Below are 14,722 nucleotides of genomic sequence, written 5' to 3'. Positions count from 1 at the left end.
TTTTTTTGAAAAAATCCCTAAGCCCCGGGGTCACAATTTCATCAAAAATCTGATTTGGGCAATTGACTCAGAAATGGTGCCCAACGGTTGCAAATGCTCCTCTGAAAGGTTTGGCGGTCGAAACAGAAGTCTTTTTATTACAGGAAAAGAAATAATCCCTCGACAACCTAACCGGCAGAGAATTTTTTTTTTGAAAAAATCCCTAAGCCCCGGGGTCACAATTTCATAAAAAAACTGACTTTCTGCAATTGACTCAGAAATGGTGCCCAACGGTTCCAAATGCTCCTCTGAAAGGTTTGGCGGTCGAAAGAGAAGTCTTTTTATCACAGGAAAAGAAATCAGCCCTCGACAACGTAACCGGCAGAAAAAGATATTTTTGAAAAAATCCCTAAGCCCCGGGGTCACAATTTCTTCAAAAATCTGACTTTCGGGAATTGACTCAAAAATGGTGCGAAACGGTTGCTAATGCTACCCTGGAAAGTTTAGCGGTCGAAAGAGAAGGCTTTTTATCACAGGAAAAGAAATCAGCCCTCGACAACTTAACCGGCAGAAAAAGATATTTTTGAAAAAATCCCTAAGCCCCGGGGTCACAATTTCATCAAAAATCTGACTTTCGGCAATTGACTCTGAAATGGTGCCCAACGGTTGCAAAAGCTCCTCTAAAAGGTTTTGCGGTCGAAACAGAAGTCTTTTTATCACAGGAAAAGAAATCAGCCCTCGACAACTTAACCGGCAGAAAAATATTTTTTTGAAAAAATCCCTAAGCCCCGGGGTCACAATTTCATCAAAAATCTGACTTTCGGCAATTGACTCTGAAATGCTGCCCAACGGCTGCAAAAGCTCCTCTAAAAGGTTTTGCGGTCGAAACAGAAGTCTTTTTATCACAGGAAAAGAAATCAGCCCTCGACAACTTAACCGGCAGAAAAATATTTTTTTGAAAAAATCCCTAAGCCCCGGGGTCACAATTTCATCAAAAATCTGACTTTCGGCAATTGATTCAAAAATGGAGCCCAACGGTTGCAAATGCTCCTCTGAAATGTTTGGCGGTCGAAACAGAAGTCTTTTTATCACATGACGGAAAATCAGGCCTCAACATCTTAACCGGCAGAAAAATATTTTTTTGAAAAAATCCCTAAAGTCACAATTTTATCAAAACTCTGACTTTGGCAATTGACTCAGAAATTCTGCCCAACGGTTGCAGATGCTCCCCTGAAACGTTTGGCGGTCGAAATAGATGTCTTTTTATCACAGGAAAAGAAATCAGCCCTCGACAACTTAACCGGCAGAAAAAGATATTTTTGAAAAAATCCCTAAGCCCCGGGGTCACAATTTCATCAAAAATCTGACTTTCGGCAATTCACTCAGAAATGGTGCCCAACGGTTGCAAATGCTCCTCTAAAAGGTTTTGTGGTCGAAATAGAAGTCTTTTTATCACAGGAAAAGAAATCCGCCCTCGACAACTTAACCGGCAGAAAAATATTTTTTTGAAAAAATCCCTAAGCCCCGGGGTCACAATTTCATCAAAAATCTGACTTTCGGCAATTGACTCAGAAATGGTGCCAAAGGGTTGCAAATGCTCCCCTGTAAGGTTTGGCAGTCCGAAGAGAAGGCTTTTTATCACAGGAAAAGAAATCAGCCCTCGACAACTTAACCGGCAGAAAAATATTTTTTTGAAAAAATCCCTAAGCCCCGGGGTCACAATTTCATCAAAAATCTGACTTTCGGCAATTCACTCAAAAATGGTGCAAAAAGCTGGAAAATGCTCCCCTGAGAGGTTTGGCGGTCGAAACAGAAGCCTTTTTATCACATGACACAAAATCAGGCCTCAACAACTTAACCGCCAGAAAAATATTTTTTTGAAAAAATCCCTAAGGTCACAATTTCATCAAAACTCTGACTTTGGGCAATTGACTCAAAAATGGTGCCAAACGGTTACAAATGCTCCCCTGAGAGGTTTGGCTGTCGAAACAGAAGTCTTTTTATCACAGGAAAAGAAATCAGCCCTCGACAACTTAACCGGTAGAAAAATATTTTTTTCAAAAAATCCCTAAACAACTACCTGACATTCAGCAGACATCTTAAGGCAGCCCTGTTCAGGGAAGTTTTTAACGTGTGATATTTTACTGTATTTTTGGTTTTTATGGAAGCCGCCCAGAGTGGCTGGGGAGGCCCAGCCAGATGGGCGGGGTATAAATACTAAATTTATTATTATTATTATTATTATTATTATTATTATTATTATTATTATTATTATTATTTTCTGTAGGTGTCCTCAACACTCAATATTTTACAAAGCAAATGGCTCGGTTCAGACACCATCCCAAGCCATGGCTTGTGCTACCCATAGTCAGTGCATTTTAATTTTTGTTGCTGGTACCCACCAGTATGTAAGACTGTCACCTCTCTCTTTTTGCTGTATTGGCAGCCATTTTGTGCTGGCACCCATACCACTTTCTCAAGATATATATTCACACAAACCCAAAGCAGTTCCCATAGTCAGTAGTCCAAACCATGGTTTCAAACTTCCAAATGTACTTATGGTTTAGAGCTGCCTGCTTTCAGTTCCTATTTGGTAAGGATTCAGCTTCAAACGTTTTATTCTTTCTCTGTGGTGCAGTCTCTTGAGTGAAGCGGCGATTTTGTGGATTGCCAGTGGTTTGTGAATTTAGGAGTTAGCAGAAAGTGTGGTTTGCAAACCAGCTTCTTTGAATGCAGAATGTGCCAGGTTGAATTGGCCTGGGAATATACTTTGTCTGAAATCCTGCCAGCCAACTAGATGGCCCAATGCACTGACTTAGCATGTGAAGGCTTCCTATGTTCCATGCTTTGTTTTCCTGGTTTGGTAGTCCCTGCAAAAGCACTTTTTGTAAATTGGTGTATGGTCAGACATAACACGAAACCATGGTTTGATGTTACATTTGAACGTAACCAACCATGGTTTGATGTTACATCTGAACGTAACCAACCATGGTTTGATGTTACATCTGAACGTAACCAATGATGGTAAAATCCGAACGTGTCATGAATTAATGTAGATAAATTTGAAATTACAAATATCAAGACAAAAAAGGGAGGTTGCAAGAAACAAGGTTAGAAAAAGCACCTCATAAGATGTGTTTGTTCAGGACAGCTGTGTTTCCACCTGAATTTCAAGTTTTTGTTTTTTGTTTTTCTAATTCTCCATCCAATTCAATAGTGTCTGTGATAATATTTAACATTTTGGGGGGAATTCAAAGTATTTTAAATATGTACTGGGTATTATTTCACTGCTATGTAGGTAGCGAGAAATCATTCTAGAGCAGTGTTTTTCAACCACTGTTCCGCGGCACACTAGTGTGCCACGAGATGTTGCCTGGTGTGCCGTGGGAAAAATTGAAAAATTTAAAAGATTTAAAAATAATTTTTCATATTTCTGTTTACTTACTATTTCATAATAAAGTAATTATAAAATACTTTCTTTGTGTTTATTTGATTCCTATTCAAGAGAATTACTTTATATATAGTCAATATAGGCACAGAGTTAATTTTTTTAACATTTTCTAATGGTGGTGTGCCTCGTGATTTTTTTCATGAAACAAGTGTGCCTTTGCCCAAAAAAGGTTGAAAAACACTGCTCTAGAGCATATAACAGCTACTTGAGCAATAAAATAAAACAAAATTGTGCATTTTGCACCCTACAGCTATGACCACAAGATGGGAGTGTTGTATCAATGAAGAACAGCACTACTTGCAGGTTGCAACTGATTTGGGCTGCTTAAAATTAAACGATTGTCCCATTTTTCTACTACAAAACCACCGCTTTCCAAAGCCTAACTAAATACACCATCTTTTGGAAGAGTTGTGGAATTGAAGTGTGATATCATCTAGATATGCAAACAGGAAAAGGGAAGTCTCCACACAAACAAACTCACAAATAAACAAGGCTCATTTGGAAGAATAAAATAGTGCATTTTATACAACCTTTTCTGCAGATAATCTAAGTGGCGCTTTACAAGCAATGTCAAAAATATCTTCCCCTTTTGTCATGAAATTCCAAGACATAAAATCACATTCTCACCTCCTCCCCCTAATTCTCACCTCCTCCCCCTAATTTTACAAGGCTTTGTGTGCAAGGATATAGGCAACTCTCCTATTAAAGAAGAAAAGGAGTGGATTCAGCAAAGCATGATGCCTGGGGGGGGGGCGGGGAACACAGTTCTGAGGTACTACAAAGGATTGGGCTGGACAGTGACTTTAAGACATGGAGCCATTCCATTGAAAAGAATATCTTGCCCATTTGTAGGCCTAGAACGCACACGTTCTCAGGAGAAGTTTCCCTGACGACGTGGTTTTCCGTGACAGCTCCAGTTGACTTGCTGTCTTCCCATTTATTAAAATTCATTTGCTTAAAGAGAATGAGGAACGCAGACATACTGGCAGAAAAAAAACCCTGACTGGATAAGGATTTCCCCTTTTCTCTCCATCCCCTCGCCTGCCTCCTGAGCTCTGGCAAGGAGTTCATTTTACAGGTTTTTCTGAATCAGTCCTAGAAGCCTACACAGCTGGACCTGAGCTTCTGCCCAGACATGTTGCTGTTCCAGAGGTCCTTGACCTGGAAGGAGGAGGGCCTGTTCAAGACATTTTGCTGCCTGAAGCCATGATCCTTGGGGAAAGGTGTTAGCTCACTGGTAGAGCTGATGCTTTTGCGTTCAGAAAGCCCCAGGCTCCAGAGGTAGAGGCAGGAGACACAATCCTCATATTTGTAGGATGCCAGGTTGCATTGCAGCCACTCACAAGTCAGATATGTCTAGACACAGGGCCACAAAGAGCTTTCTCCCTCTCCAGGCAAGTGAAAAAGACATTCCAGGCTGAGGACAAGTGAAGTTCTGATGCCTAGAGAGATTCTCAAGGGCCAGACAGACCTGGAGTGGATCCCACTCAGCCTAGAGCCCTGCTCTAGGAAAACTGCACAGTCGTACCTTAGTTAACTAATGGAATTCATTCCGGGAGTCCGTTTGACTTCCGAAAACGTTCAAAAATCAAATTGCGGTTTCCAATTGGCTGCAGGATGCTCCTGCAGCCAATCGTAAGCCGTGTCAGATGTTCGGGTTCCAAAGAACATTCGCAAATCAGAACACTCACTTCCTGGTTTGTGACGTTCGGGAGCCAAAACGTTCAAGTCGCAAGGCATTTGTCAACCAAGGTACGACTGTAATAGAATTGCATAATCATAGAACTGTAGAGCTGGAAGGGACCCCAAGGGGCATCTAGTCCAACCCCCTGGAATGCAGGAAACTCAGCTAAGGCATCTATGACACATGACCATCCAACCTCTGCTTAAAAACTGCCAAGGAAGGAGAGTCCACAACCTCCCAAGGGGAGACCGTTCTCATATATGAGTGTATTGCTTTTGGTCTGCCTGCTTATAAAACAACGATGCTGCAACACAATCATCTCAATTCTGGAAATAAAGCCTTGGTTTTTCCTAAATTGAAGGAGCAGAGGAGAGAGAAGAAATAAAAATGAATTGAAATGGAGACCTATGCAAATGTGAACGCTCTTCTTTTGGTAGAAAGAACCCATTAAGTACAATGTCCAGGTGAAACCGGCCTAGAAACAGATTGGCTGCTGGATTTGTCTAAGCTTAGATTACTATCTGTTCCCTAATGATCTGCACTGGTAGCACCAGAAATATACATATATAGTGGACGCTCGGGTTGTGAACGTGATCCGTGTGGGAGGCACGTTCGCAACCCACACCGCTGCGTCTGCGCACATGTGGGTTGCGATTCGGCGCTTCTGCGCATGCACAAAGCACAATTTAGTGCTTCTCCATATACGCGAGCGCTGAAACCTGGAAGTAACCTGTTCCGGTACTTCTGGGTTCGGTGCGGTGCACAACCCAAAAACACGCAACCTGAAGCATCTGTAATCCGAGGTATGACACTATGAGTGTGTATCGTGCGTGTCATGCTCCTTCTGGGATAATTTTTCTCACCTGTGGCTCCTAGACCACATCTTGGGAAATGGCTAAACCAGGTGAGAGTAGCCCCTTCAAAGACACATTGCAAAAAACCAAACAACCCACCCTCTGTAAAACTGGGTTCAGGTCACCTCTCTGAAAAGGTAATTGACTGCCAAAGTTGGCCATGTCAGTCACCTATTATGGGCTATGTGGGCAGATACAGTCCAGAAATGATTACTCAGTCAGGACCCAATCCTGAATGCAGACGCAGGGATTTTGTGCACATGGGTGAAGGGGTTTGATGCTACTATATGGAGGGCATCTTGGTGAAACAGGATGAATTATGACTAGGAAATGCCTCCATTGCACATGTAACATGATATACTTTCCCCCAATAATTTGTGCAGCTTTCAAAGTGCTTTTTGCTGTGGTTCCAAAATGTCCTCCATTAATAACTGGCTATCAGGTGGGGGGCAGGGCAGGGATACAGGGACGACGCTTTCCTTTCCCGTCTATTTCTTATTCCAGTGCTGTGAAATGTGCTGGATCTTCTTCATTCTGCCCCTCTGATCAAGCAGCTTGTACTTCACCAAGTAGTCCTCCGTTTTCTTGGGGAAAGGTGGGAAGGTGGTGCTTGTGGGGGCGTAACTGGCTTTCTTGAAATGATGGACTGGAGGTTTGAGGGCTGGAGAGGAAGAAGATAAAAGCAGAAGCGAGTCAGAGGAATCAATTGCTGCCACCTGCAAATTTCTCCCTCTGTATCCCAAAGCCACACAGTAATCCAAAAACATAAAAGGAAGAGCAATATTAACTTTGCAAAAAAAAACCAACAACCCAAAACTCTGCATAAGTAATAGTGATCTGTCTGAAATTCCTTCCAAATTTGATCACATTTAAAGCTGAATTCATCAAGCTTGCACAAAATGAGAACTCAGACATAGGACTTGGCTACATTAGTCAGATTATAACGTTATAAATTTGTTATAACAATGTGGCACCAGATGGCACTGTAGAGCTGAAATCAAAAGTCAAAGATAATTTCCGTTTTATAACGTTTTTAATAGCGTTTTTATAGCTGTGTAGATCCAGCTATAGCCTTCCTTTGTAATTCCCACTTACCTGAATTTTGCGATGCAGTTCTCCAGCCAACCAGCGTTTACAAAAATGCAAATATTAGGTAAACGTGTGCATGAAAATGAATATATTGCTGAACACCAACATACAAAAATACATTATATGAGGAGAAATTGCTTGCAAAAATATGCTTATGAGGAGAAATCTGCACTGAAATGCTGAGGAGTTTTCATGATGATTTAAAAAATAAAAATCCACAAATTGCTGCAGAAATGTGGAGAACCGGGTGTAAAATGGGAAAACTTGAGAAACTCAGAGAACCAAAATGGACCAGTCCTTCCATCCCTATTCACCTCACTTAGGCGAGGGGTGGGTGACTTGTGGCTTTGCGACCACATGTAGCCCTCAGCTTAATTTCATGTGGCGTCAGCCTCATTTCAAAAGCCACCTGCAGTTGGCTTCTGGGAAGAATACCCTGTCCTTCCCTTGACATTTTGCTGGGCAGGGAGGAGGGGAGAGAGAAAGAGAGGGGAGAGAAAAGGGGTAGACCCATTCACAACTGGCTCTTGCCCTACCTACCATGGGCTTTGGCCCTGCCCACTGCCAGCATGTGGCTCAATATAATAAGCAAGCAATGAGAGTGAGACCTCCGATTTTGCTCAGCAAATATGAAATAAATGTTTGCAGCTGCTGATGTAAGACCAGGGGTGGCTGAGCAGCTCAGACTTCCTTGCTCTTTCTTGCTACTAAATGCAGGATCAATAAGGCTTTGCACCACCCTTGTGCCAGTCCTGGAAGCAACTCACTCAGAGGGCTACTTTCCTCCGGGAAAAGTCTCCAAATTAGCAAGTGTAGTGAATCCGTGGATGGCCTTGGATCAGAGCCTAGATCTGAATTCCCATTCAGTTGCGCAAATCACTTTGTCAGCGCACTTCAGCAAACTCACAAAGTTGTGGCAAGGACGAAATGGGATAATTCCACACAGGCTTTGGAGGAAGCATGGAATACAAATGCCAGAGCAAAGTCGAATCTGATCCTGTCCTCACACCACAGCCAAGCCGCTGCCTCTGAGATGCCTCCAATTGGGTCATGGAGCCAACTAGCCCTCTGCCTACCTGCGAGTCTCAGAATGTTAGCCGTGCTAATGAACTTCAGTGGGTCTATTCTTGAGTAGAACTAATATTGCATAAAATCAGTTGTCAACTTCTTTTATGAGGGAAGGGAGTTGCACCAGCCCACATCCTGTTGACTTGGGTCATCCTTTTCTGCACGTTGAGTCACAATATGAGATGGTTACGGATTTGTCAATGTAAAAAACTGCTCACCCAGATTCAGCTTATGCAGACATGCAGTAGCTCTGGCTATGTAAGCAAAGATCTTGTCAGATAAGCAGTGCCAGATTTACGTATAAGCTAAACAAGCTATAGCTTAGGGCCCCACTCTCTTGGGGCCCCCCAAAAAAAATTAGAGGGAAAAAAACCCTGGATGTACATTTCCAAAATATAAGATAAAAAACAAATAAAATACAGCAACAGTGTTTTGTGTTGTGTTGGCTCCTGTGATGTAAGTAATGGGCCCCACCTGCTAGCCTGCTCCCTATAATATCACTGGTTTGCTCATTTCTATATATAGGGTGCCTACATTCTGCATGGACTGGTTGCACGGCAACATGTGCAAATGGCTTTAGACACCTATTAAGTCCATAAATTACCATATAGCATATATTCAACAAACACACAAAAGCGACAATTTGTTGTTGACAAAGGACAGCTGGACATATAAAGGGCCCTATTACCTTCAGTAGCTTAGGGCCTCATCAAACCTAAACCTGGCCCTGCAGATAAGTGGTGATAGTTGTTTGCCTGCTCCAGAACAGCCAGATACAGCACTGGTACTCGTTTCCTTGCAAGGGTTTAAATGCACACAAATCTTAGGTCCTGGGTCAGTTGCTGCTGTAAGGCTTGTAGGAACCTGCTCAAGGGAGCAGTTGATGTTCAGAGTACAGTGGTACCTCGGGTTAAGTACTTAATTCGTTCTGGAGGTCCGTTCTTAACCTGAAACTGTTCTTAACCTGAAGCACCACTTTAGCTAATGAGGCCTCCTCCTGCTGCTGCGCCGCCGAAGCCCGATTTCTGTTCTCATCCTGAAGCAAAGTTCTTAACCCGAGGTACTATTTCTGGGTTAGCGGAGTGTGTAACCTGAAGCGTATGTAACCCAAGGTACCACTGTACAGATATGGCTGCTGGAGCCTTCTTGTGTTCAATATGCATCTAACCTCAGTTGGAGTGCACAACTGTATGGAAATGCGCCGTTAAACCACCTTACAAACAGACCTCAATATTTAAGCGTGAAATGCAGAAATGAGGGAATGGGCAGCGTTACTAACCATACAAATATGTGTGGCTGGGGGGGGGGGGAACCTTCATTTTTGCAAGTACAGTATTGTCAAAACTTTTGTGGCAGAACTTTATTAAAGAAAGCAATACAGTACAGCTCGCTTGCTGCATAAGTCCCGTTCCAAATGTCTCTCTGTGTATATATATATATATAATTATTGAGGCAGATATAACAAGTTAGCGTTGTGAACAGAACTAATGTAGGCCTATTCCAGGGTTGTGTTGCGCAGGACATATTAAAATGATAAAAGTTTTTCTTTTAAGGAAGGAAGACAGTGACTTCCACCCCCAGGAAAGTCTGCTTTTTAAAATTGTTGCTTCTGCTTCCTTGAGGTGGGATGGTCATTGTTGCTGGTTTTCAAGTTCAGGCGATCTATGGAGAGAAATGCAAATCGTAATTGATGTGCCTAGAAATCATTGATGCTAATACACCAAACAGTAACAAATATATTTTTGCTTAACTCATTTTGGGGTGTTTTTTTCCTGCATCAACTTAGGGTTGGCTGCATATTATAAGACATACCACTCCCCAAGTAACTGAAGGACTTCTGAAATGATAATACAGTGCTCACGTATTTCAAGGCCTTTTCAACAAGGGATCATCAACACGTCCATTGTGCCACGATTTCTAGGTGCAGGTCTGTGGTTTGTAGGCAGTGTGTTTTTGTTTTTGTCCCACCTCTTTTCCTGGGAAAATCTACTGTTTGTCACTGAATCAGAAAATCTGTGGATAACTCAACTGAGATTTGTTGTTCTGATTCAGTGGTAAACAGCAGGTTTTCCCAGGGAAAGCGGTGGGACAAATAAAAACAATCAGAAGTGTGGATGAGCCCTTTGCCTCAGGGAATTTAGAAATGGACAAGTACTCTTATCTTCATGTCTCAAGTCAGAGGAGTAATGTTAAGTACTTAAATAATGATGAAAAATTAGTTCCTGACAGAAAAACTCATGTTGGATTGACTTGGAAACTACCTGAGGTCTTCCACACACAAAAAGCTCAGGAAAATTTTTGTGAGTCGATCTTGAGAGCTTGGAAAAATGACATCTTCATCCCATACAGGTTTTCCTTCAAACACCCTCCTCTCTTCCCTTACATGCTATCAGTAGTAGTGGAGATGGACAGTGAGGAAAGAGAGGTTTTTCCAGTTTTCCTTCCTGCTTTCCTTCTCTCCTTCCCCGCTTCCCTCCTTCCTTCCTCTGCACATTGTGGGAGACCATGGGAGATGTAGCTGTCCCAAAGAATGCTTTCCCCGTTCAATCTAAAGGAGCAAAGAAGAGCTAAACACTCCTATCTACTACATTGGACCCTCCGGATACGAACTTAATTCATTCCGGGGGTCTGTTCACACCCCAAAAATTACGCAAATAGAGGCGCACTTCTGCGCATGCACACGGCACAATTGAGTGCTTCCGCGCATGCACACTGTATGATTAAGCACTTCTGCGCATGTGCAAGGTGCACAGAGCGCTTCTGTGCATGCACACACAGCGAAACCCGGAAATATACACTTCCGGGTTTGCCGCAGCCGTAGCCCGAAGATTCCTTATCCAGACGGATATATAAGTAGAGGTACAACTGTATATATCCTTTTTCTGGTCTTTGAAGTAAAGATACATATACACAGATCCTCTAACACTATCACCATGCTAGCTAACGCTGCCGTGTAAAAGCCACAGGTTCAGAATCAGACCCTGAAAGTCCTACAGGATAGCATCAGGACAGGCGCAACATCAGGAACACAGGCACGATGAAAGCAGTGCCCTAGAGACTTATTCCCGTCTCTACATTCCTGAACCAGTGGGATGGTTCAGCAAGTCCTAAACTCGCTGGTGTTGCTATGGTAACGCAGCGCACCTGGCATCCTTATCTCAGAGCATCTGGATGTGGGCTGCCTTGCTGCTCAAGACCCTGAGACCAAGCACAGTGCAATTTAACCCATTGTTCTCGTTACGCCAACACCACCTACGTGAAATGTCGATTTCGTCATAATGTTCATACTAACCTGAAAATTTGGGGAGGAGGGAAGTGCATGCTTTTCTTTAAATTGCCTCCGAGCAATTGGGCTGGCATGTTGAGGAGGTAATGCTCTTTCCTGAAGAATCTCTTAGTTTTCTGAAAGGCAGAATACCATACTCAAAAGGACATCAACCCCAACAGAAATGCATGAAGGTGACACTAGGCTTACGGAAGCGGAAGATATCTGCCTCTAATTCTACAAGGTACACTAGGCAGTGCAGCTAGTGGGAGTCAGAATACTTGTATACTATTGGACTGTACCTTTGTTTAAGGATTGTTTCAGGCAAATGGCACAACAACGGTCTTCACAAGGTACACCTTGGTGGTGTGCCAGAGGTTTCTTTTATTTTCAATCACTGTCCACATGCCTCTGATGATATTACAGTGTGTGATGATTCGCAGTGTCATAGGAAGAAATATCCAATACTCATTATGGCTTGCTTGCTGGATTCTCTGGAAGAAACATCTGCTGAGCTTTGTGTTACCTTACCAAACGTAACTGTTTGCCACCATGGTAATGATACAGAACTCAGCTGTGAAAAAGTTACGATGGTATCAGAGTATTTTTGCAGACCGGTGCAGAGCTGTACTGAGCTTTTTAGTACAGTGGTACCTTGGGTTAAGAACTTCATTCATTCCGGAGGTCCGTTCTTAACCTGAAACTGTTCTTAACCTGAAGCACCACTTTAGCTAATGGGGCCTCCTACTGCCGCCATGCCGCTGCTGGGCGATTTCTGTTCTCATCCTGAAGCACTATTTCTGGGTTAGCAGAGTCTGTAACCTGAAGTGTCTGTAACCTGAAGTGTCTGTAACCCGAGGTACCACTGTATAGTCAACTTGGATACAACTGATTCTAGTGAAGATCAAAGAGCCAATGGAGACAAGGGTTTAGTTTTTTTGAACCTCCTTGAACCCTAATCCAACTTCTCCCTGGGATCTGTGTCCTCAAGGCTGCCACCACCATCATCATATTGGAAGGGAACCTTGGCTTGGAATGGGGGTGAAGAGCATTCCAATGTCAGATCGTTTTCAGTTCTCTGGCAGGAGACACCTGAGCTCTGATCCAACTACAGTTAGATAAGGCAAAGACTGCAGTCTTATGGTCCTGAATGGCCTAACCGTGCCCCTGAAGGACTAGGTGCACAGCCTGGGAGTCATTCTGGACTCACAGCTGTCCATGGAGGCACAGGTCAATTCTGTGTCCAGGGCAGCTGTCTGCCAGCTCCATCTGGTGCGCAGGCTGAGACCCTACTTGCCAGCAGACTGTCTCGCCAGAGTGGTGCATGCTCTAGTTATCTCTCGCTTGGACTACTGCAATGCGCTCTATGTGGGACTACCTTTGAAGGTGACCCAGAAACTACAACTAATCTAGAATGCAGCAGCTAGACTGGTGATTGGGAGTGGCCACCGAGACCATATAACACTGGTCTTGAAAGACCTACACTGGCTCCCAGTACGTTTCCGAACACAATTCAAAGTGTTGGTCCTGACCTTTAAAGCCCAAAACGGCCTGGGTCCAGTATACCTGAGGGAGCGTCTCCAGCCCCATCGTTCTGCCCGGACACTGAGGTCCAGCGCCAAGGGCCTTCTGGCGGTTCCCTCGTTGCAAGAAGCCAAGTTACAGAGAACCAGGCAGAGGGCCTTCTCGGTAGTGGCGCCCGCCCTGTGGAATGCCCTCCCACCAGATGTCAAAGAGAAAAATAACTACCAAAGATTTAGAAGACATCTGAAGGCAGCCCTCTTTAGGGAAGCTTTTAATGTTTAATAGGTTACTATATTTTAGTGTTTTGTTGGAAGCCGCCAAGAGTGGCTGGGGAAACCCAGCCAGATGGGCGGGGTATAAATAAATTATTATTATTATTATTGGAGGACAGGCATCTGAGCAAATTGGATGGGGCCTGGCATTGCGATGTGCTGATGTTGCACTCGTGAGCATCGCACCTCCTTCCCTAAGTCGGGCAGAAGCTTTCCGGGCTTTGGGAAAGATGTGTCAGGCCTCCTTTCCAATCCAGTGGACAGCTATTCTCTATTATGGTTGCCAAATGCCCCCTGCTCCTTAATTACCATAGGTCAGGCTAATGTAAATAGGCACAGGGACATGAAAGGTTTTATGTTTTTTAAAGGCAATGCTATTCAATTTTCATGACAAAAGCAGCAGAGAAGACAAATAGGAAGAAGCAGAAGATGATGATCTAGCAACCAATGTTCCATGAGTACAGAATATATATGAAATCACCCCTTTGCTACTCCCAGGTGGTCCAGCACCATACCCAGATATCATTGACTACAACCCCAGATCTCTTCACTTATCTTGTTTAGCACTATTGGCCAGACTTAACCACAGGGTTAAAATCTTAGGTTACAGGCTGATGACACAACAGAAAAGCAGATACACATGAAAAAAGCTGAATCATTTGACCTCCGAGCCATAGCAGACATTGGAGAGATGTTCATGTAGGCCATTAATTGTGACATTGATGAGCGGGTATAGAAATAGATGGAGTCAGTTCTCACTGACAAAATAGCAATCAGCTACGTCTGAGGTTGCACATCTGAGCATGGAAGGACTCACTAACCTGGCAGCGTGAGCCGATTTGAGGATTCTGGCAATGGTGCGGGTTTCATAGGTTGTTTTGAACCTTGAAAAATAAGAAGAGGGTGAATTATAGTAGCATCTGCAAGTATATTCATGTGGTGAATTAGTAGATTGGTCCCAGCTCCTGCCCACCTAGCAGTTCAAAAGCACGTCAAGTGCAAGTAGATAAATAGGTACCACTCTGGTGGGAAGGTAAACGGCATTCCCAGTATTAGGCCTAGCACCAAATCATGGGGTTTTGGGGAACCCTTTGCCCCTCCCATTCATCCTCAAACCACACCCTCCCTCTTAGCCCTACCCCTTTAAACTAAAACAAATGTTGAACAAATATGGCCACCCTGTATTGTAGAAGAAAAACACAAGCTTTAGTATTTCACTAGTTGCCTTTTTCCTTTTTTTATTTTTGTCCGCAGCAAACCTAGAGGTTACTTAATCTGCTGTCATATGCGCACTTACCTGGGGGTCAGTTTCACTGAAACCACTGGGGCTTAGTTCTGACTAGACATGCCTAGGCTTGCCTGCCACTGGGGCACATTTCTGCATTTCAGGAGTTGCACACCCGTCCCGCAAGGCTTCACCAAGAACACATTGATTGTATCATAACCTGATAATCGACAGCAGCGAGTTTCTGCTGCAATACAGTGGTACCTCGGGTTAAGTACTTAATTTGTTCTGGAGGTCCGTTCTTAGCCTGA

General features: G+C 43.5%; 1 protein-coding gene across 4 annotated transcripts in view; it reads right to left on the bottom strand.

Annotated features, from left to right (window-relative positions):
* Positions 1 to 5,861: 5,861 nt before the first annotated feature.
* PDE1C (phosphodiesterase 1C) overlaps positions 5,862 to 14,722 on the bottom strand; it is a 271,452-nt gene continuing 262,591 nt past the window's right edge. For 3 of the 4 annotated variants that reach the window (XR_014173167.1, XR_014173168.1, XR_014173169.1), the window contains 3 exons: positions 14,008 to 14,070; positions 11,418 to 11,527; positions 9,471 to 9,787 (listed from right to left, as the gene is read on the bottom strand). Coding sequence is in view for 1 of the 4 variants with exons in the window: in XM_081931097.1 (XP_081787223.1) it covers positions 6,457 to 6,629; positions 14,008 to 14,070 (236 nt within the window). In the remaining 3 variants the exon portion in view is untranslated. Of the gene's footprint in view, positions 6,630 to 9,470; positions 9,788 to 11,417; positions 11,528 to 14,007; positions 14,071 to 14,722 lie in introns of those variants that run through there. The other variant, XM_081931097.1, reaches the window with a different exon arrangement.

This window comes from Podarcis melisellensis (genome assembly GCF_964234715.1).
Source record: "Podarcis melisellensis genome assembly, chromosome: 12".
Classification (NCBI taxonomy): domain Eukaryota; kingdom Metazoa; phylum Chordata; class Lepidosauria; order Squamata; family Lacertidae; genus Podarcis; species Podarcis melisellensis.
This window is presented reverse-complemented; position numbering and strand designations above follow the sequence as displayed.